The sequence below is a fragment of the Melospiza georgiana genome, chromosome 11, assembly GCF_028018845.1.
Source record: "Melospiza georgiana isolate bMelGeo1 chromosome 11, bMelGeo1.pri, whole genome shotgun sequence".
Taxonomy (NCBI): Eukaryota; Metazoa; Chordata; class Aves; order Passeriformes; family Passerellidae; genus Melospiza; species Melospiza georgiana.
In genome coordinates, this window is record NC_080440.1 from 14,486,740 (window position 1) to 14,506,223 (window position 19,484).

The window sequence follows — 19,484 nt, forward strand, 5'->3', positions numbered from 1 at the left end:
AGTGCAGACAGACAGACAGGCAGTGCAGGCAGTGCAGTAACAGGCAGTACAGACAAACAGCAAGACAGACAGGCAGTGCAGACAGACAGTACAGGCAGTACAGACAGGCAGTATAGACAGTGCAGGCACTGCAGACAGACAGGCAGTACAGACAGACAGTACAGGCAGTGCAAGCAGACAGGCAGTGCAGACAGACACACAGAGAGTACAGGCAGTGCAGGCACTGCAGGCAGGCACTGCAGAGAGACAGACAGACAGACAGACGGCAGTACAGACAGTGCAGGCAGTGGAGCCGAGCAGCAGGCAGCTCTGTCACAGGGTGCATGCGCTGCTGCCCGGAGGCGTCTCAGCTGTTTCCGCTGTCATCCCCGGGTGCTGCCTAAGGAAAAAGTTTCTCCTCTGGGCAGGCTGCCCGGCCAGCCTGGAGGTTCCCGGCAGCTCTTGCAGGCAGCCCCGGGCAGCAGGAGCAGGTAGGACACAGCCTGTCCCCCTGTCCCCACTGCTGTCCTCAGCTGGGATGGCAGGGGCACAGCACACAAGGGCTGTCCGAGCCCCCTCCTGCCCAAATCAAAGCATTTCACTGCTCTTGAGAGCGACTGAGGGATGACATTTCGTGTCAGGTGGTGTGTGGTTGCATTGTTTCCCCTCTCGTATGTCCCTGGGGGCACAGAGCTGACCGAGCCTTGGGGACACACTCGTGTGGACTGGGGGGTCCTGGTGAGGGGAGGTGGGGACACAGCTCCCCTGTGCTCCCCCTCAGCTCTGTGTCACTGGGCTCTTTCCACTCTGGGGTCCCTCAGGGGCTGAAGGGTGCTCAGAGGCTCTTCCACCCACCCTGAGCACAGGGGCAGGATTGTGGGCAGAGGTCCCATCCCCTCCTCCAGCCCTGCTGTGGGCTGAAGGCACAGGGAAATCAGGGCACAGCCCGCTGGACTTTCCCGGAAGGGCAGCATGGCATCTCTCACCTCTCCCTCTGCTGTCCCCAAGGATTTTTCTGGGGGATTAAGGCTGTGCTGACCGGTGACAGCAGGGGGGGCTCAGTCATGGCTTCCAAGCGCCAAGCTTCCTCCTCGAAGCAGCCAGACAGCAGGGAAAAGAAACCGAAAGTGGAAGAGGAGGACGACACCTGGAGCTCCACCTTGGCAACCCTGAAAACCGCTGCCAAGGAGAAGCCGCCCGCCACGATTGATGGGCTGTGCCCGCTGAGCTCAGCGCCGGGTGCCCGGGTGAGAGCAGGGCTGGGCTGCTCAGAGGGGCAGGGGGGGAGGCTTGGGGCAGTCTCAGACCAGCCCCTGCCCTGCTGACACAGGGGCAGCCCCAATTTCCCTTGCAGACCCCGTGTGTTCCCACTGGGACATTTCTGCCCCCTCTCCTTCCCCGAACGCTCCCAGGTGCCAGCCCGGGCCATGTCACTCGCTGTAGGTCTATGAGGACTATGACTGCACCCTGAACCAGACCAACATCAGTGCCAACAACAACAAGTTCTACATCATCCAGCTCCTGGAGCACGATGGTGCCTACAGTGTCTGGAGCCGCTGGGGCCGCGTGGTGAGTCCCCCTGGGCATCGCTCATCCCCTGCACCTCAGCTGGCCCCACCCTGCCTTCAGAGCCCCAAAAACTGAGGGTGAGCCTGGTGGTGCCTGGTCCCAAAGCAAGCACCCAAGTGTCCTGCTATAGCACTTTAATGGGGGACTTAAAGGACTTTTCCCCACACAACATAGCCTGCCTGTCTGGGGCATGTGGCACCTGTCCCTGCAGTGAATGTGAGTGTGAGAGCCCAGCAAGGGGTCCTGGGGTGTCTTCCTGAGCTGGTGGCTCAGCACATTCCTGCTCACTGCCCCACAGCCTTGCTATCCCCTTGCTCCTGCCTGCCCGCTTCCACTGGCATGGGGCTGGTGGAGCAGGGATGCAGGGGAGCTCCTGACCGCTGCTCTCCACTGCCAGGGAGAGCCAGGCCAGTCCAAGCTCATGCCCTGTGCCTCCCTGGAGGCCGCCAAGAAGGACTTTGAGAAGAAGTTTCGGGAGAAGACCAAGAACAGCTGGGCAACAAGGGAGAACTTTGTTGCCCACCCTGGGAAGTACACGCTCATTGAGGTGCAGCCAGGGGCTGGGCAGGAGGTGGAGGCTACACTCAGGGTGAGTACTGAGAGAGCTTGTCACTGTGGTGGGATGGTTCTCATTGCACTCCTGGCCCACTGAACACCAGGACATCCAAGAGGGTCAGCAGGATGGGATGGGTTTTGAGGGCGGTCTGGGTGCTTGCTGAAGCAGCTTGCTGGCAGAGATTTGGGGCTAATGGGTTAAAATGGAGTACGAGGGCATCCTGAATGAGAAACACGGCCTTGTGGGTGGCCATGGAAGTGGACGCAGCACCTGCTCATTGCTCTGCTGCCCCAGGACCGGGCTCTCCTCACAGAGTGGGCAGCCCTGGTGCTGTGCTCCCACAGCCGCCTGCAGGCCCACAGCTGATGTGGGATGTCTGCAGGTGGATGCTGTGGATGGGGACAAGGTGTGCAAGCAGCGGGTGCTGCCCTGCACCTTGGACAGAGCCACGCAGGACCTGGTGTCCCTGATCTTCAGCAGTGACATGTTCCGGGATGCCATGCAGACCATGAACATCGGTAGGAGCTGGTGGCTGATGGGTGGCATGGGCTCTGTCGGGGGGTGCAGGTGGGGAGGTGAACGGAGCAGAGGTGCTGATGGGTTTTAGAGCACCCCCTCTGATATCCTGGCACCTGGTGGGACTGTGGACACCCCATGCTGGTGCTCACACTTGCCCATGGTGATACTGGAGGTTCTTAGAGGTAGCTGCAGGGCGAGTGGGGTGGATGGGTTCACCTTGTCCTCCCCTGCAGATGTGAAGAAGATGCCTCTGGGGAAGCTGAGCAAGCAGCAGATAGCAAGGGGCTTTGAGGCACTGGAGGAGCTGGAGGCAGCTCTGAGGGAGCAGCCCCCCCAGGCCACCCGCCTGGAGGAACTCTCCTCACGCTTCTACACCATCGTCCCACACAACTTTGGGCGGGCACGGCCACCCACCATCAACTCCCCTGAGCTGCTGCGTGCCAAGAAGGACATGCTGCTGGTGAGGTGCCAAGCACACGGTGCCTGGCATCCCTCCCTGGTGGGGCAGGAGCTGCTGGCAGGAGGCTGGGCTTGCCCTGGTTCTCTGGTACAGTGCCCAGCACTGGTGCTGAGGATGTCCCTGCTCTGTCCCTGCCAGGTGCTGGCTGACATTGAGCTTGCACAGAGCCTGCAGGCTCAGAAGGAGAAGGAGGAGGAGGAGAAAGAAGTTGCCCATCCACTGGATCAGGATTATGCCCTGCTGTGTTGCCAGCTCTCCCTGCTTGACCCGGCCTCCCGGGAATACCAGGTGCTGCTTGTGCCACAGTGTCCCATAATGGGAAACAATTATGTCAGGCCTGTGGGCACCCCAAAGCCTTCTACAGTCCCAGGGGGATCGTGGGCATTGCTGAGATGGCTGCCTGGAATGACACAGCTTTTTTGCCTCCCCCTTGGCAGCTGATCCAGACCTATGTGATGCAGACTGGGCGCAAACTCCACATCCTCAACATCTGGCAGGTGGCCCGAGATGGCGAGGTGAGGAGGAGGTGAATCTCCCATGTCACAGTGGGGAAGCCATGGCTGCACCCCAGGATTGCTTTAGGGCTTCTCCACCCAGGAGGGCATTCAGCCCAGCTGGCCAGAGCTGAACAGGCACCCACTCTCCTGCCCCTCCAGCCAGGCATTGGAGCTGGACTGGGGAGGTGGGTGGCAATCCTCCACCCCTGGGCCCCATGTGTCCCTCTGTGGACAGCCTTTATGTCTGATCTCTGCAGGATGAGCGTTTCAAGGCCCACGAGCTGCTGGAGCACCGGCGGCTGCTGTGGCACGGCACGAGCGTGGCGGTGGTGGCGGCCATCCTGAGGAGCGGGCTGCGCATCATGCCCCACTCCGGCGGCCGCGTCGGCAGGGGCATCTACTTTGCCTCTGAGAACAGCAAGTCAGCCAGCTATGGTGAGGCTGGGCTGCCTGTGATGCCCACAGGGTCTGTGTGAGCCTGGCTGCCCTTGCATACCCCCTGCCAGGCAGCTGTGGGCTTGCCGAGCCCCTTCCCTGCCATGGCGATTGGTCCCGGTGCTCCAGCGTGGCCCGGGCACAACCAGATGGGAGTGCCAGGAATGGTGATATCATTCCCTTTTCTCCCATGGCAGTGGGCCGTACATCTAAGAATGTTGGCATCATGTTCCTGTCGGAGGTGGCCCTGGGCAAGCCCTACCGCATCACCAGCGACGACCCCACGCTGCGTGAGCCACCTGCTGGCTATGACAGTGTCCTGGCCTGTGGCCGCACGGAGCCGGGTGAGCTGCGGGCAGCAGGGCTGTGGCAGCTCTGGGGTTGTGCTGCACACAGGGCGGGGGGAGAGAGGCCAGATCTCAGGTTTCATGTGTGCCGGGGTGTCTTTGGCCCAGATCCTGCACAGGACGAGGAGATGCTGCTGGATGGCAAGAAGGTGCTGGTGTGCCAGGGCAAGCCCATCCCCATGCCCGCCTACAAGGACTCCTCCTTCAGCCAGAGCGAGTACCTCATCTACAAGGAGAGCCAGTGCCGGCTCCGCTACCTTGTGCAGCTCCGCTTCTGAGGGTGCCTGGGAGCACCCTGGCCCTGGCCCAGCGCCAGGAGGTCACACCCACCAGCCCAGAGCACAGTGATCTGGACTCCCTGGCCACCCCACCGGGGACTTGGCGAGGGACAGGCTGGCATGGGCACTGAGCTTGCTTTGACTGTCAATAAAAGCACTATGCCTTGCACTGGGTGCTGCTCTCTCTTTCCTGCCCAGCAAGGCGGGTGTGCTGGAGGGAGAGGTGTCAGTGGGTCCCTGAAGGGATGGCATGGGTGGCTCTTGAGGGGCTGAAGCCTTCAGATGAAAGCTGTTTTTAAGAGCCAGCTGCTCTCATCACCGTAGCAAGGCACACGGCTCATGCCCGCCCTGTGGCATCAGAGCTACAGAGGATGAGCGAGATCTGCTGCCCTGCCTGGGCATGGAGGAATTCCTCCATCGATCCTGAGGGCGAGTGCCTGCCCTCCCTCTAGTGCCATACCTCATGCCATGCCTGCTGTCCTGCCCCAGGCTGGCACCCATGCCAAGCCCCTCTCTGTGCTCACGTGTGTCCCTTGAACACATGTCCAGGTGCCCAGGCTGCCAGGGAAGAGCAACTCCCAGCTGTGTCACCCTGATGCTCCTGGTTATCAGTCACCCTGTGATACCCTGTGCCAGTGGAGATGATTTGCTGCAGACCTGCCTGTAGCTCTGTCCCCTGAGCCCAAGGAAGGGCTGAGGTGTTCCTGTGGAAGGACCAGGCCTGGTGCAGTGGGGGGCCATTCTGGGGGCACAGGGCTCAGGAACCCCGATCCCCCCTTCCTGAGCCCCTGCCGGCTGCTAGGACCCAGCAGCTGTGCCCGTGGGACTGCCACGGGTGCAGGCAGTGCAGGCAGTGCCGGGAGTGACAGCTGGTGCCATCCGCAGCTGGCGGGCTGCAGGCAAACAGGATGACGAGCGGTGACGGGAGCGGGGACGGGCGAGCGTGGCCTCACACAGGGCCGGCAGCCTCGCTCTGCTGCGGGAGCAACAGAACCAGCAACAGCAGCAAGCAGGACCCCCAGAGGAGAGGAGCATCGCCCATCTCCCCAGGAGCAAAGGTGCGCTGAATCCCACCCACCCTGGGGGCCCCTGTGGCCAGAGCGAGAGGGTTGGGACAGGCGAGTTGTGCTGTCCCACCTCAGGACATACTGGTGCCATTGGAGAGGGGGGATGGGGTCCCTGGCAGGGTTGGGGACAGCCTGGGTGGCAGCTTTGGGAGAGCCAGGGTGATATGTCTTCACTGGCTACCTCTCCCTCCTCCAGCACCTGGGAAGTGTGCTGGTTGTCTCTGTGTTTCTCTGTGGCTCTTCTCCATTTTGGTTCGTTCCCTTCACACCTGGCTCCTGATCCCAACAGGCAAGGAGAAGGTAGCAGCCATGGTTGTGGTGGGGTTACCCTCTCTGGGACACAGGAGAAGAGCCCTTGCTGCCCGGGCACCAGAGCTGCTGGCTTAGCCCTGGAGGGGGATGCCGAGCTGGACGGGGTCAAACACCACGGACAGCCTAGAGCTGCTCTCCATCCCCGAGCACTCCATTGGCCAGGAGGTGGTGGGCCTCTTCTGCATGATCCTGCTCACCCTCACCGCCCTGGTGGCCAACATCGTGGTTTTGGTCATCATCCTCAAAACGCCCCTTTTCAGGAAGTTCATCTTTGTCTGCCACCTCTGTGTGGTCAATCTCCTCTCAGCCATTTTCCTCATGCCCCTGGGGATCATCTCCAGCTCCTCCTATTTCAACTGGGTTATCTACAGCATTGCTGAGTGCAAGGCCGTGATATTCCTGAACATCTGCTTCATCAGTGCCTCCATTCTCACCATCTGCATCATCAGCGTGGAGCGGTACTACTACATCATCCACCCCCTGAGGTATGAGGTCAAGATGACCATCAGGCTGGCGGTGGCTGGAGTGGTTTTCATTTGGGTCAAGTCTGTTCTCATCACTGTCTTGGCACTAGTGGCATGGCCTCATGGCAACGGGGCCACCAGTGCCAGCCGCTGCACGGTGTACTGGAGCCCCGGGGCCCACAAGAAGGTTTTTGTGATCCTCTTCAGCATCACCTGCTTTATTCTGCCCACCATCATTATCCTCGCCGTCTACTCCAGCATCTACCGCGTGGCCCGGACTGCGTCCCTGCAGCAGGCACCCGTGCCAGCACAGGCAGTGGCACCCAGACACCGATGTGACTCCATCGCCAGCCAGGTGACCATCCTCACTGCCTGGATCCTGATGCTGCCCAGGCTGATCCCAGATCGCCTGCTGGGAAGCAACAAGGCCATCCTCACCTTGGTGCTCATTGTGGGACAGTTCTTGTGCTGCTGGCTGCCTTTCTTTGCTTTCCACTTGCACTCCTCTGTCCCTCTTGTCACTGTGGGTGGTGGGCACGGGGAGATGGTGGTCACCTGGATTGCCTACTCCTCCTTTGCTGTTAATCCTTTCTTCTACGGGTTGCTGAACCGCCAAATCCGCGAGGAGCTGGCCCGGCTGCGGCGCAGCTGTCTCAACCATCCACTTGGTCAGGAGCTCTGTCTTACCATCTCAGAGGCTTCTGTGCAGGAAAACTTCTTGCAGTTCCTCCAGAGAGCAACTTGCACACTGGAGATGCACACCAGCTGCATCAGCCCCAGCCCCAGGAACAGGCTGGACCAGACCACAACAAGCTTCCCCACCCCAAGTCAAGTTCCTGGGGAAGAGAGCAGCTGAGAGGCAGGATCTGTCCCACTGTGCTGGGCAGGAGACCTGCCAGGGACCCATTGAGCCCTGCTCGGACCCAATCTCTTGGATTTGGAGGAGTCCTTGTGCAGGTTTTGCCTCTTCTCTGAGCTTATGTTGAAAGATGTTTTCTCTGCTGGGAGAAGGTAGCAGATCTGAGGAAGTCACATCTCTCTTCTGCAGGCTGGAATTGTCTCTGGCTCCAGCACAGCCCAGTTCTAGGGATGGGCTCTCCTCAAGACATGGGATGCCAGGGGGCTCCTGCACAGGGGCAGGGGATGGGACACCTCCATCTCCATCTCCATTGCCTGGGTGGGAGCACGCCTGGCAGACAGGAAGGGCCAATGTCCCCTGATCCAGGGGCAACATTCCAGCTAATGCCACTAACACCAGTAACACCAGGGCCCAGCCCCTGCTGAGCCTGGATGGCAGACACAGAGACTTCCATCCTTGGCTGTTTAACCCAAAACTAATGTCTGTGTGGAGGAGATTCTGCTCCCTGTGACACTGATCGGGGGACACACCCACAGGGCTGGATCTGGCTGTGTCACTGTTTGTCCTGCTGGCATGGCAGCGTGCAATGCCTGTGGCCACGCCTGGCCATGCCCTCTGTCCCTCTCAGCTGGCAGGGATCACCCCCCTGGGGGGGAACTGGCTGTCTGGGGGTCCATACCAGGCTGTTTATGGACACAGCGGCCCAGTTTGAGGCCTGGTCAGCAGTGCCACGTGCCAACTTGGGCTGCCAGCCAAGGGCACGCTGGGTTGGACTTGGTGACACAGGGTGGTGGGGGGTGGCTGTGTGGGCTGCCCCAGGGCAGCAGCAGCCAGAGGGGATCAGGACCTGCTGTTCCTCTTCAGTCTCATTGCTTTTGAAGGGCCTGGGGACTCCCATAGGGTCCCCGCTGCTAGAAGGGGGACTGGACCCTTTTGGGGAATGCTGCAGGGGTACATCACCCTCTGCCTGCCCACAAAGGTCCCAGGGATGGTGTTGGCATGGTGGGTTGGAGATGTCCTACTCCAGAAGTAACTGAAGGCCTGAGGGAAAACTGCCCTATGGCCTCCCTGTGGCAGGGAGGGGCTCCAGGAAGACCCCCCAGAGAGATGGGGCTGAAGGCCAGCATCCTCCCCTAGACACAGGGATGTCTTTCCATCCACCACCCAAGTACCCAGGAGCTGGGGCCACCTCTGCTCTGGGGGAAGTCTCCACCCAGGGTAGGGAATATTATTATTATTATTATTATTATTATTGTCATTTTCTTGTAAATTTTATCTTTTTATTAAACCATTGATAAGTTACAAAGGAGGAAAAAATATAGACTCATATATATACAGCATTTCCAAGCCAGCAGGGACTGGCTCTTGGATGGGGTTGGCCCAGGGTGGCCCAGGGAGGGCCCCCCACCAGAGCCAGTGGAAGTGGGACTCCTGGAGAGGCCAGGCAGCCCTCATCCAGTGGGACCTGGCTTTGGGGTGCCAGATGGAGTGTGGGCATGAGCAGGATGGCAGGGGAGGCAGGGTGAGGAGCAGGAAGTAGGGGTCTCACACCAGCACAGGGCACTGGGAGAAGGGACCCTAGGCCAGCAGGGACAGCCCCTCCACCCAATACTGGGACACATGGTCTCTGTGCAGAAAATCAGGGAGGGGGGCACAGAGCTGCTGGGATGGACAGCAGGCAACAAAACTGCCCCTTCCTCCAGCAGGCATCACCACCAGGAAGACCCTTCCCTTCCCTGGGGTGGGGGACATGGGGCACCTGGCAGAGGCTGAGATCAGGGTGGGTGGCAGGAAGGTGTCCCTGCTACTGAGTAGCACCCTGTACCCCCTGGCCCAGCCACCAGTGGGGTTCAGTAGGGCGAGAACTTCTGCCGGTCAGCTTTCTTGGTGCCGTTGGCCGCCGAGATCTTGGTCGTGTAGGTGGTGGTGCCACCATTGGGACCTGCCACGGAGGAGGGGGACAGTGCCAGGAAGGACACGGGCTTGAGGCCGATGAAGTTGGAGAGGGAGATGGCATAGGGGGTGCCCAGCAGGGCCGGGGGCGCCGGGGCCACGGCGGGGAGAGCCGCACCGGAGCCTGGGCCGAGGGGCTGCGAGAAGCCCATGCCGAGGTCCACGGAGCCAGGGCCTGGTGGCACCTGGGAGGTAGATTTAGCAGTCTCTAAGCTGGGGAAGAAAGAGAGAAGGATGATGGTGAGTACCATGGTGACAGAGTTGTTCTCCCACCACAAGGTTGGGGTGCAGGAGCTGCGCACCCCATCCCTTCTGGCACAAGTATCCATGGCACATCCTGGGTTAAAAAACTGGGCCTCAGATCTGGTGGGTCACGGGTCCTGCACCTGCCACCTCAGGATCTCAAAGCACCACCCAGCTCATTCTTCCTGAGGATGCTGTGGATCCTCCCAACCCTCACTAGCACCCAGCATGAGTCCCCCCAGGGTGGCACCTACCAGGCTGTGATGAGGTACTGAGCCAGGGTGATGCTGACAGGGGTCCCTGTGATGGTCACGTGCCGCTCACTGGAGCCCTCGGTCTGGTTGCCAATCTTGATGTGGGCACCTGACATCTGCCTGATCTCGCTGATCTTGCTGCCGTGCCGGCCGATGATGCAGCCGATGAGCTGAAAGGGCAGGGATGGCATGGGCTGAGCCAGGAGAGGCCAGGGCAGATTGCCAAGCAGGGAGCTCCAAGGGGCTCACCCAGACACCACCTACACCTCAGGGGTGAAACTGTGGAAGGCACTAGGAGGGCAGGACACTGCTTTCCTTGAGCAAACCCTGCTTTTTGGTCTCACCTAAGACCCTCTTGCTGGCATTGTCCCACATGCCAAGGCCTTTCCTTGGCAAACTCTTCCCCCTGTCCTGTGTTTCAGTTTCCCCTTTCTTCTGCCCCAGCTACTCCCTCCTGCTCCTAAGCTCTGGCAGAGCCTCCACTGTGTGCATCAGTGGGTGCTGGCCTCTGCAAAGTGCCACAAGGGTGGGGACAAGCTGTGGTCCCCCTTGTCATTCCCAGACCAATACATACGTCATTGGGCACCAGGAACTCCTGGGAGCTGCTCTGGGAGCTGGCATCCAGACCTGGAGAGAGAGACAGGGATGTCAGCAATGAAGGGGCAGCTCTCCAGTAGCTCTGTGCCCTTACCCCAGCCCCATACTGGGATGATGAGTGGCCCTGAGGACAAACCTGGAGGATTGCTGGGGAGAGGAAAGGAAGACAGGACATAGACACAAGGCATAATTTGGTGCTGGTGCTCTCCCACTGCAGGCCTGGGGAGCACTGGTGGGTGCAGTGACCCCAGGAAAACAACGACAAGGTTGTGCTGGAGGGGCAGGCAGACATGCTGGGGGGGCTGGGACTGGAAAGGGTGCAGAGGAGGGAAACCCCTTCATCAGGGCCAGGTGTCAGGGAGGATCAGGAGGGGCACACCCAGCCTCGGGGGAGCATGGGAGATGCTCACCTGGCACCATGGTGGGTGCATGGCCCAGGGGGGCGAAGGGAAGCGCATGCCCTGACAGCTGCTGCAGCTTCGTCACCTGCCCAGACAGTGCCAAGAGGAGGAAGGAGGTGTTAGGGGTGATGGCAGAGTCAGCTGTGCCCCAGTGCCTTCCAAGGCAGGCATTCCCAGCAGTACCCATCCTGGTGGGCACAGACCCCATTGCCTCATGGACAGACTCACCTCTGCAGGAGAGACCCCGCTGTACTGGCCCTGCATGGAGAAGCCCTGGGGAGAGAAAAAAAGGGCATCAGTGGGGAGTCAGGTGAGGACCATTGCCTCAGGTCACTCCCCCCTGGGGCAGAGAGACTACCCTGAGCCCACCAGAGTTGCCCCTTGCTGGTAGAGGCTGCCCTCCTGGCCACCTCCGAGATGCTGTGGCTTCTTACCTGATTGGCAGAGAGCAGGATGGTGCCCAGGGACAGACCAGGGTGGTAGGGTATGGTGGCCCCCTTCGGAGGCGACTGGAGACAGAAGGAAGGAGGTGGAGGAGATGAGAGATGAAGCTGAATGCCCCTGTAGCCCAAGGACCCTCTGCCCCCTTATGCCCCCAGCAAGCTGGGCACAGCCCCCAGCACTACAAAGACAGAGTGCTCCTATGGGTTTCCACACAGGGGAACCCTGGTGTTTGGGTCCAGATGGGCATGGGAAGCCTTGGGAAGGGAGAGGTGGGTAGCAGGGCTGGGCAGGGGGCTTGGCAGGTACCTCCAGGATGACAGCGCAGATCTGCCTCACGCACTGGATGATGGTGTCCGGCACCCCCGAGACCGTGACAGCCCGTTCAGTGGAGTTGGGCAGCAAGTCACCAGCCACCTGCACCTGTGCCCCTGTGCTCTGCAGGAAGCAGAGAGATGCTGGCATTCCCCAACAGCTCCCTGCCAGGGCTCAGCACCTCACACCTCCCCTGTCCCCTTCCTGAGCCCCCAGGGCCCATTGCAGGACCTGCAGAGCGATGCTCCCTCTCCTGCATCACCTCCCTCAGCCCCTGTGGGACCATGTCAGCCCCTTCATCCAGGGCTCTGTGCCCCCAGGGCTCTGTGCCCTCCAGGCTCCCCTCAGGCTCACCTCCCGGATCTCCCGGATCTTGGCTCCCGCCTTGCCGATGAGGGAGCCGCACTGGCTGGCGGGGATGACGAGGCGCAGGGTCACCGGGGCTCTGCCTGCTGACACCCCATCGCCCCCTGCTCCCAGGTCCTGTGAGGGATGTGGGATGCAGCATCAGACCCCAGGATCCCACAGGTGTGGGGGCACCTGGTGGGGATTTAGGAGGGCTCTCTACCTCCTCCAGCTTGAAGGCGATCATGGAGACAGCGCGGAAGACGGCGTCGGTGGAGCCGGTGATGGTGGTGATGCGCTCGGGGCAGGACCCTTCCGAGATAGTGATGCGTGCAGTGCTCTGGGGACAGTGTCACACCCCGTTAGGGATGTCACAAGCCCTGTGCTTCAGGACTTCCCCCAGGGATAGCCTCACAGGAGGATACGGATGCCTTCCCACCTGCCCCAGGCAGCCATCCCTGGGGTGCTGCTTTGTTTTCCCCACCTGGGATTTAGGGGGGCAGGCACGTGGGAGCTGCCAGGTACAGGCATGACAGGCAGCAGGACCTGGCAGCCCACCAGCACGCCCTTACCTGCTCTCGTATCCTCTTAACAGTCTCTCCTTTCTGCAGATAAAGGAACAGAGTGGGTGGTCAGGTCCAGGGGGCCCAAGTGCTGGCAACACACCGGACCCCAAATCTTACCTTGCCAATGATGCTGCCGATCTCCTGAAAAGGCAGAGAAGAGTGGAACTGTCAAGAGGTGGCTCCCTGCATGCCACATCCCTCCTCTGCCCACAGCCTGGCAACAGGCAGACTGCCCCAGAGACACTGGTGACTTAACTAGTGACACTGGGGCATGGGAATGTGCCCCTCCCTGGCTTAGGATGGGGAGAGAAATCCTTCTGGGAATGCTATTCCTAGGGGAGACTGGGAGCATGGGAAGAAAACAGGGCACAGAAAACAGGGCCTGGTGAGGAGCTGGAGCTCCAGCTGGCCCCTCAGCCCAGGCATCGCTGTCCCCTCAGTGGCACTGAGCCCCCTGCCATTACCTTGCCATGCATGAGCATGCGGAGGGTCAGGGTGATGCTGAGCTCTGTCTCCTCAGGACTGCCACCCACGCCACTGGCTCCGTCCGGCGATGCCATGGCGGGAGGGCGAGATGAGCCTGTGGGACACGGTGGTCTTCAGAAAGGGGACATGCCCCAGCTAACCCCCCACCCCCAGATCTGCAGCTTGAATATCCTATGGCTGGGGAATGGCAAACTGAGGCAGGGGCAGCACTGTGCCCTCCTCTGGCAGGCGAGGCTCACGTGGCCCCATGGCACCCCACAGGCACCCTTTATCCCCAAAAGGGACCCACTGCTATGTGTGTGCTTGAGCTGCACAAAGTCAGAACTGGATGGACACAGGGGGATGAGGCAAGGCGTGTGGAGCATGGCTGTGGGATAGGGTTCTGTCTGCAAATGCAAACAGTGGGGAGAACAGAGGTGCCCTGGGTGGTCTCACAAGCTATGCAAGCCACCTTTTTTCTCCTCCTCCCTTCCCCGTGCCCATGCACAAAGCCCCAGGGGACACTGAGGCAAGCTCCTAGATGGGGACCACCCCAACCAAAGCACAGCATGATGCCTGCAGACTGACGCGGCTGCACCGTGTCCCCTCCTGGAGCTCCCCAGGGCCCCCGGACCGTGTGCCCGGGCGGCCGTGGGCGGCCGGGGCCCCGGGAGCCGGACAATCAGTGTGTGTGCAGGCCCGGGTGGGCGGCTGCGGCACCGCTGGCTCCCGGCGGGCTGGGCGATGCCAAGCAGCTTTGAAACAAAGCACCCGTGTTGAGGCTGGGGCCGCGGCCGCGGGCATGGCGGGGGGGGGGGCGGCTATTTTAGGTGCTGGCAGGACTCGTCACCGCTCCAGCACATCTCCTGCATCAGGGGAACGGGGGGTCGCAGCCCCCAAGCGCCGTGCTCGCACCCCTGGAGGGGTTTGAACACCCAGTCTGCACCCCCCGTTACCGCGGGCTGGGGAAAGGTGGAGGCACTGGAGAGGGGGAATATTGCCGATCCTGGTGCAGGGAGCCCGGAGTGGGGCGGAGGGGGAGGCAGGGATGCACCCTGCCCGCGGCAGCCGGAGAGGTGCGGGGTGCCGGCAGGGACAGCGAGGGTCCCCATTCCCCTGGGATGAATGGCAGCAGGAGCCCGCCAGGGACAAAGACCCCGCCGCGGGAAGAGGGATGAGGCTGGCGATGGGACAGGGGAACGCAGCAGGGCCACGGGTGGCCCCCCCGCTGCCACAGACAACGCCTGGGGGGTCTGCGGGCAGGGGGCTCTCCCCCAGGTGAGGCGGGCTGGCAGAGACGCCAAAGGCCCCGGTGATGGGCACAGGCCACCTGCCACGGCTGGCACTGGGACAGCCACCAAGCTGGGCACCGCCCGTCCTTCGGGGCACCTTCGGGTGACAAAGGGAGGGGGGACGACAGGAGGAAGCCCCCACCCCGTCCCTGGGGAAACCTCTCAGTTCTCGCCCTCCCGGCTGCCCCAAGCCCCCAGGTCCCCGCGGGAGTGGGGCCGGGCGGGTACCTTTGTGTGCGCCTCGTCCCTCCGCCGCCGGCCGCCCCTCTCAGTGCCACATTGTCCCCGGCGGCGCCCAGTGACACCCGGGGCAGGAACAATGAGCCGCTTGACAGGCCAGGGCCAAGCTGGCAGCCCCGGCCCCCACCCCGGTCCACGCCGGGGCCCCCCTCGCTCTTCCCCTCTCCCACATCCCTCCCTCCGGGATCCTATTACAGCGGATAAGAGACACTAAAAGGAACAATGCACCCTGGGTAAGGCCATCTGCCACCGCTGGGGACATTCCTGGCCCCCCCGGCCCCCCTCCCTTTGGCTCACACATCGCCCCTCTTTGTAATTGCGTGTTTTTTTTCCTGGAAGCCGATCAGCTGGCAGGGCTCGAGGGCTCAAGGACACCGGAGCGGGCAGGGATGGGGCAGCTGGCACCCCAAGGCCCGCTGGCACCCCGGGCTGCTGCTGCGGGGTGGTGCCTGCAGGGGCAGGAGGCACCCGTGAATGGGGGGGTCGGGACAGCAACAGGGGAGCTGAGCCATCTGGGGGGCCAGGGATGCTCCATACAGGGGTGCTGCCAGACTGCCAGGGCAGAGACCAGCTCCTGCACCCCTGGCACTGCCTTGTGTCCCACACACGGGCATCCTGCACCCACAGAAAAGTGCCCCCCCGCCCCTTACCTCCCCCACTAAATCCTCCTGGGCCCTGGCGTAAGCAGCTAAAGCCAGGCAAGCTTGGGGAAGGGGGGGCACTGGGGGGGCACCCTGCTGCCGGCTCCATCTGTGCCCCCGAGTGCCCGGTGCAGCAGCACCAAAGGCAGAGCAGGCAGGGGGCAGCCAGGGGTCTTGCCCCTGTCTGTCCAGCCTCCCTGCCCACCCCCTCATCTGCCCATGGCAGCCACTCTGTGGGTAAATCACCCCATCTCCCCTGGGTGCTGGGCACGGGCAGGAGCCTCCCAGGCCTGGCAGCTCCCTTTTAAGCCCATGTGGATTACCCTGGACTTGGGCGCATGCCAGGAGGGGTAGGAGGAGGAAGAGGAGGATGAAGAGGAAGCTGGCCAGCTGGGGACACGGATGTCACTGCCTTGGGAGACTCACCTGTCCCTTAACACAGCCCCAGGGCTCCCTGGGCACCCTCTGAGGTTCATGGGGGTCCCATCAGGAGTGATGCGTGGGCTCCAGCAAGGCTGGCACTCACTCATCCACAATCCCCAAATGTACCATCCCTCAGTGGCTGCATCTTCCCTGCTGTCAGCCCCCAAACCTGTGTGGGACAGCAGCCATGAAGGTAGGGTTGGGGGAAGGAGGTGGGAAAGGTGGAAAAGAAGCAGGATGAATGTGGCAGGAAAGCAGTGGCAGAGCTTGGGGTTTTATTTGGTCTCAAGAGAGTGGGTGCTGGTGTGGGCCAGTGCAGTGTGAGTGCCTGGGTTGGCACAAGGGTGCATGTGCAGAGGGGTGGGTAGGCTGGTCACATCCTCCTGCTCTGTGGTCCCATCCTCCTCACTTCAGCTGCTGCAGGAAGTCCAGGAGTCCACGGTGCCACTCATTGGGCTTGTCCAGGTAGCAGGCATGTCCTGCACCCTGCAGCAGCAGCACCTGGTGCTCAGGGAGGTGCTTCAGGTTGTTCAGACTGGTCTGCCCCAGGTCTGCATCCTGGTCCCCGTACACAATCAGCGTGGGGGTCTGTAGAAGGGGAAAGCACCCTGAGCCTGCAAGGGTCACCCAGACAGGCACTTGCTCCTCCTTGCCAGGGACATCCTGGCGGGGAGTCACTTGCCCTTCTCCCCCACCCAGTATGACAAAGGGAAACTGAAGCTCAGACTCCTGGGTTGTCCCTTCTTTACTTCCCACTATCCCACATTTACATTCCTTCATCATCAGGTTCTGCTCTTTCAGTGGCAACAGGGTTCTTGGCCTATTTGGCCTTTCCCCTGCTCAACCCCAGTGCCAGGGTCCCCTCTGCACCATCTCCTCCCAGTTCCCTGCCCTCCCCAGTGCCCTTCCAGGCCGTACTTTGATCTGGGCATACTGCTGCGCCGTGAATTTCTCAGTGCAGATGGGTGCCACAGGTACATAGGCCTTGAACAGCTGGCTGTGCTCTAAGAGGCAGGGCAGCGAGTACATGCCACTGAGCGATGGGCTGATCACCACAGCTGGACCCAGGTCCAGAGCCTCTGAAACTGCCTTCAGGAACGCCGCTGGTGCTGGCTGGCCCACGGGTGCTGGGGCCACAGCATCCTTCGAGCGCCCCAGCCCTGAATCGTGCGAGACACAAGTGGCCCTGTCAGGCTCCACTCTGCCCAAATGACAGGGAGAAGCCAGCACAGCAGAGCAGGACACGGGCGTTGCCATCCTGCCACCACAAACCGGTGGCTACCCCGCCTGATAGGGCTGTGCTCACCACACCTTACCCGGCAGGTCGATGGCCACGGCTCGGTAGCCATTCTCGGCCAGCGTGGCCAGCGTCCCCACCTGCAGCCAGGTTTCGGAGGAGAAGCGGATGCCATGCAGCAGCAGCACGGTCAGCCTGGGCACTGCCTGGGCCGGCTCAGCCCGGCGGTAGAAGAGGCTCTGTCCTTGCACCGTGACGGTGCTCTCGGTGACCCGCGGGGCGGCCATGCCTGGGGACCCGGGCGCTGTTAACTGGGGTGACAGGACGGGAGGGCTGATGGACCTTCTGCCCAGTGGTGGCAAGAGGGCTGTGAAGGGTCACACCGGCATCATCTTCACTGTGGTGGCACCACCGGCGTCACCGATGTGCCAGGCGGCCTCAGGGGCCCGCCCCTGCCTCAGTTTCCCCGTCCATCGCTGGGCCTGCAGCCCTTACCTGCTGCTCCGCACACGGCGCCGGCCGCCGCTCGCCTCCTCCCCGCCGCACCACGGCACTGGGGGTGCCGCGCCCCGGGGCCAAAGAGCGGCGGGGCGGGCGAGAGAACGGCGGCACCGCGTCATGGAGCGCAAGGTCCGGGGCGGCCCCGGGAACCGCTGGGGCCCGCCGGGCCGGGCCCTGCCCCGCCGAGTGAAGCCGAGCTTTCCCGAGCAGAGCCGAGTATTGCCGAGCGAAACCGAGCCCTACCCGAACTCTACCGAGCCAGGCCGAGCGCTGCAGACCAGGGCCCGAACTCTGCCCTGCAGTACCGAGCCCTGCCCGAGCTGTGGCGAGAGCCGCCGAGCCCTTGACGAACATAGCCGAGTTCTGCAGAGCTCTGCCAAGCTTGGCCGAGCCCCAGCCTGTCGCCCGAGCCGGGCTCCGCTACGAGCCCCGGCCGTTGAGTCCTTCGGGGCAGTAGTGCCGCGGGCTGCCGCCAGGCGGGGCCCGAGGGCGCAGCGGCGCCGTGCGCGGCGGGCCGGGGGCGGCAGGGCCGGGGCCGAGCGGGGCCGGTGGAGCCGGGCGGGGGCTCGACCTGGGCCGCAGCTGAGCAGAGCAGCGGGGACCGGGACCTGTTTCCCCGCAGCAGCCGGGCTGGGGTCCCGCAGCCCCGCGCAGCCGCTCTCCTCCAGCAGGAGCGGAGATGCTGCTTGCCCGCAGCCGGCTGTGGCTGCTGCTCCTCGGGACGCTCCTCGCTCTCCTCCTGTACCTCCTGCTCCCGGCCGCCCGGCGCTCACGGCCTGACGAGGGGAAGCGGGCCTGGCGGGCGGCCAACGGCACCGTGCGGACGGGGATGGCTGCGGGAGAGCCCCCCGTGTTCTACAGGGAGGCTCCCGCCGCAGCTGCGGGCCCCGGGAGGTGGGTCAGCCCGCCGGCAGCTGCAGGTGGAGGCCCTGGGGCCGGTCTGCTGGACGCTGCAGGCACAGCAGCCTTCCTGAGCCCCTTCCCACCTGTCTTTCCCCCCCCAGGCCTGATGTCCTGTTCCTGCACGGCCAGGCGTTCACCTCCAAGACGTGGGAGGCCTTGGGCACACTGGCACTGCTCGCTGGAGAGGGCTACCGTGCGGTTGCCATAGATCTGCCCGGTAGGAGCGTGGCGCTGTGCTTAGCTGATCTCTTTGGGCAGATCCCGTCCCTTGCCTTAGTCACTGCTGGGCTCTGGATCTCTTCAGGGAGGGCTCTGGGTAGCTGCTGGTGATGCCTGGGGCACTGTGCCTGGGATTTCTCTGTGTCCTGCGGCATTGATGGCTGTGACTCTACAACCCTGGGGCTTGACCGAGTGTCCATCTTTTGCCACGCCCCTGAACCCTGGTGAGGAGAGACCATTGCAGGCTGCACGATGCCCCCTGACCACCCCATGCCCTCTTCCCCATACCAGGCTTCGGGGATTCTCCCCCAGCGGAGATGGCGCTGACAGCACAGGGCCGGAGGGCGTTCCTGGACCGTGTCCTGCAGGAGCTGGGCATGCAGAGGCCTGTTCTCATCAGCCCCTCCATGAGTGGCCGCTTTTCCCTGCCCTTCCTCCTGGCACACGGGGACCGGCTGGCCGGCTTTGTGCCCATCGCACCCGTGGGCACCAAGGATTTCACTGCTGAGCAGTACCGTGCAGTCCAGGTGGGTTTTTGGGCTCTTGGGGGCTGCCCTGGGTATTGGTGAGCCTTGTGGGCCAGCTGGCTGCAGGGTGATGTGGAGGGTGGCACTGTTTTGGGGTGAGTGAGGGGGACCTGTGACCCCCAGCTCATGGGGGTGCTGGCACCTGCCTCCCCTCAGCTTTGCAGCCCCTGTGATGATGGATGGAGGTGGGCACAGCCCAGGGGGAGTGTGGTGGCCATTAACCCCTCTGACAGCTGCTCTTGTTTTCTCTCTCCCCTTACCAAGACGCCCACTCTGATCCTGTATGGTGACCGTGACACTGGCCTGGCTCCCCAGGCCCTGCAGAACCTCCAGCACCTCCCTAAGCACCGTGTGGCCGTGCTGTCAGGTGCTGGCCATGCCTGCTACCTGGACAAGCCAGAGGAGTTCCACCGGGCCCTGCTGGGCTTCCTGCGCCAGCTGAAGTGAGCACTGCCTCCTCCCTGCCAACAGAGGGGCCTCCGGGCGGCTGGGAGCCGCAGACAGCTGGCATGAGGGATGCGGTTCCCTCCTGGGATATCCCCAGGACGGCGGGGGGTGGGACTGGAGGTGTCCCTTGCT

At 62.6% G+C, this 19,484-nt stretch overlaps 5 protein-coding genes across 7 annotated transcripts; 3 read left to right on the plus strand and 2 right to left on the minus strand.

The window, feature by feature from the left end:
* The first annotated feature begins 427 nt into the window (after positions 1-427).
* On the plus strand, positions 428-4,754 carry PARP3 (poly(ADP-ribose) polymerase family member 3). Its single transcript, XM_058032031.1, has 11 exons — positions 428-470; positions 988-1,226; positions 1,423-1,548; positions 1,946-2,137; positions 2,487-2,622; positions 2,857-3,083; positions 3,222-3,371; positions 3,521-3,598; positions 3,838-4,015; positions 4,213-4,359; positions 4,471-4,754. The coding sequence occupies exons 2-11, from the start codon at positions 1,044-1,046 to the stop codon at positions 4,638-4,640; spliced, it is 1,587 nt and encodes a 528-aa protein (XP_057888014.1). The 5' UTR covers positions 428-470; positions 988-1,043; the 3' UTR covers positions 4,641-4,754.
* A 906-nt stretch (positions 4,755-5,660) lies between these two features.
* LOC131088209 (probable G-protein coupled receptor) lies at positions 5,661-8,515 on the plus strand. The gene is made up of 2 exons (XM_058032065.1): positions 5,661-5,698; positions 5,997-8,515. Exon 2 carries the CDS (start codon positions 6,107-6,109, stop codon positions 7,337-7,339), a length of 1,233 nt encoding a protein of 410 aa, XP_057888048.1. The 5' UTR covers positions 5,661-5,698; positions 5,997-6,106; the 3' UTR covers positions 7,340-8,515.
* Positions 8,516-8,692: 177 nt separating this feature from the next.
* On the minus strand, positions 8,693-13,079 carry PCBP4 (poly(rC) binding protein 4). The gene is made up of 12 exons (XM_058031934.1): positions 12,922-13,079; positions 12,575-12,598; positions 12,464-12,496; positions 12,115-12,231; positions 11,901-12,029; positions 11,541-11,669; positions 11,225-11,299; positions 11,019-11,063; positions 10,800-10,875; positions 10,367-10,419; positions 9,793-9,962; positions 8,693-9,508 (listed from the first exon to the last, which is right to left on the minus strand). The coding sequence occupies exons 1-12, from the start codon at positions 13,015-13,017 to the stop codon at positions 9,193-9,195; spliced, it is 1,263 nt and encodes a 420-aa protein (XP_057887917.1). The 5' UTR covers positions 13,018-13,079; the 3' UTR covers positions 8,693-9,192.
* A 2,683-nt stretch (positions 13,080-15,762) lies between these two features.
* On the minus strand, positions 15,763-17,664 carry ABHD14B (abhydrolase domain containing 14B). 3 transcript variants are annotated; one of them, XM_058031989.1, is made up of 4 exons: positions 17,500-17,664; positions 16,835-17,066; positions 16,437-16,678; positions 15,763-16,106 (listed from the first exon to the last, which is right to left on the minus strand). In XM_058031989.1, exons 1-4 carry the CDS (start codon positions 17,608-17,610, stop codon positions 15,924-15,926), a joined length of 768 nt encoding a protein of 255 aa, XP_057887972.1. In that variant the 5' UTR covers positions 17,611-17,664; the 3' UTR covers positions 15,763-15,923. The 3 variants fall into 3 exon arrangements, with proteins under 3 accessions (XP_057887972.1, XP_057887975.1, XP_057887974.1); XM_058031992.1 differs by lacking the exon at positions 17,500-17,664 and adding an exon at positions 17,251-17,378; XM_058031991.1 differs by lacking the exon at positions 17,500-17,664 and adding an exon at positions 17,251-17,378 and having other exon boundaries at positions 16,835-17,122.
* A 120-nt stretch (positions 17,665-17,784) lies between these two features.
* Positions 17,785-19,352, plus strand: ABHD14A (abhydrolase domain containing 14A). The gene is made up of 4 exons (XM_058031881.1): positions 17,785-18,150; positions 18,261-18,376; positions 18,670-18,905; positions 19,170-19,352. The coding sequence occupies exons 1-4, from the start codon at positions 17,936-17,938 to the stop codon at positions 19,350-19,352; spliced, it is 750 nt and encodes a 249-aa protein (XP_057887864.1). The 5' UTR covers positions 17,785-17,935.
* Positions 19,353-19,484: the final 132 nt, after the last annotated feature.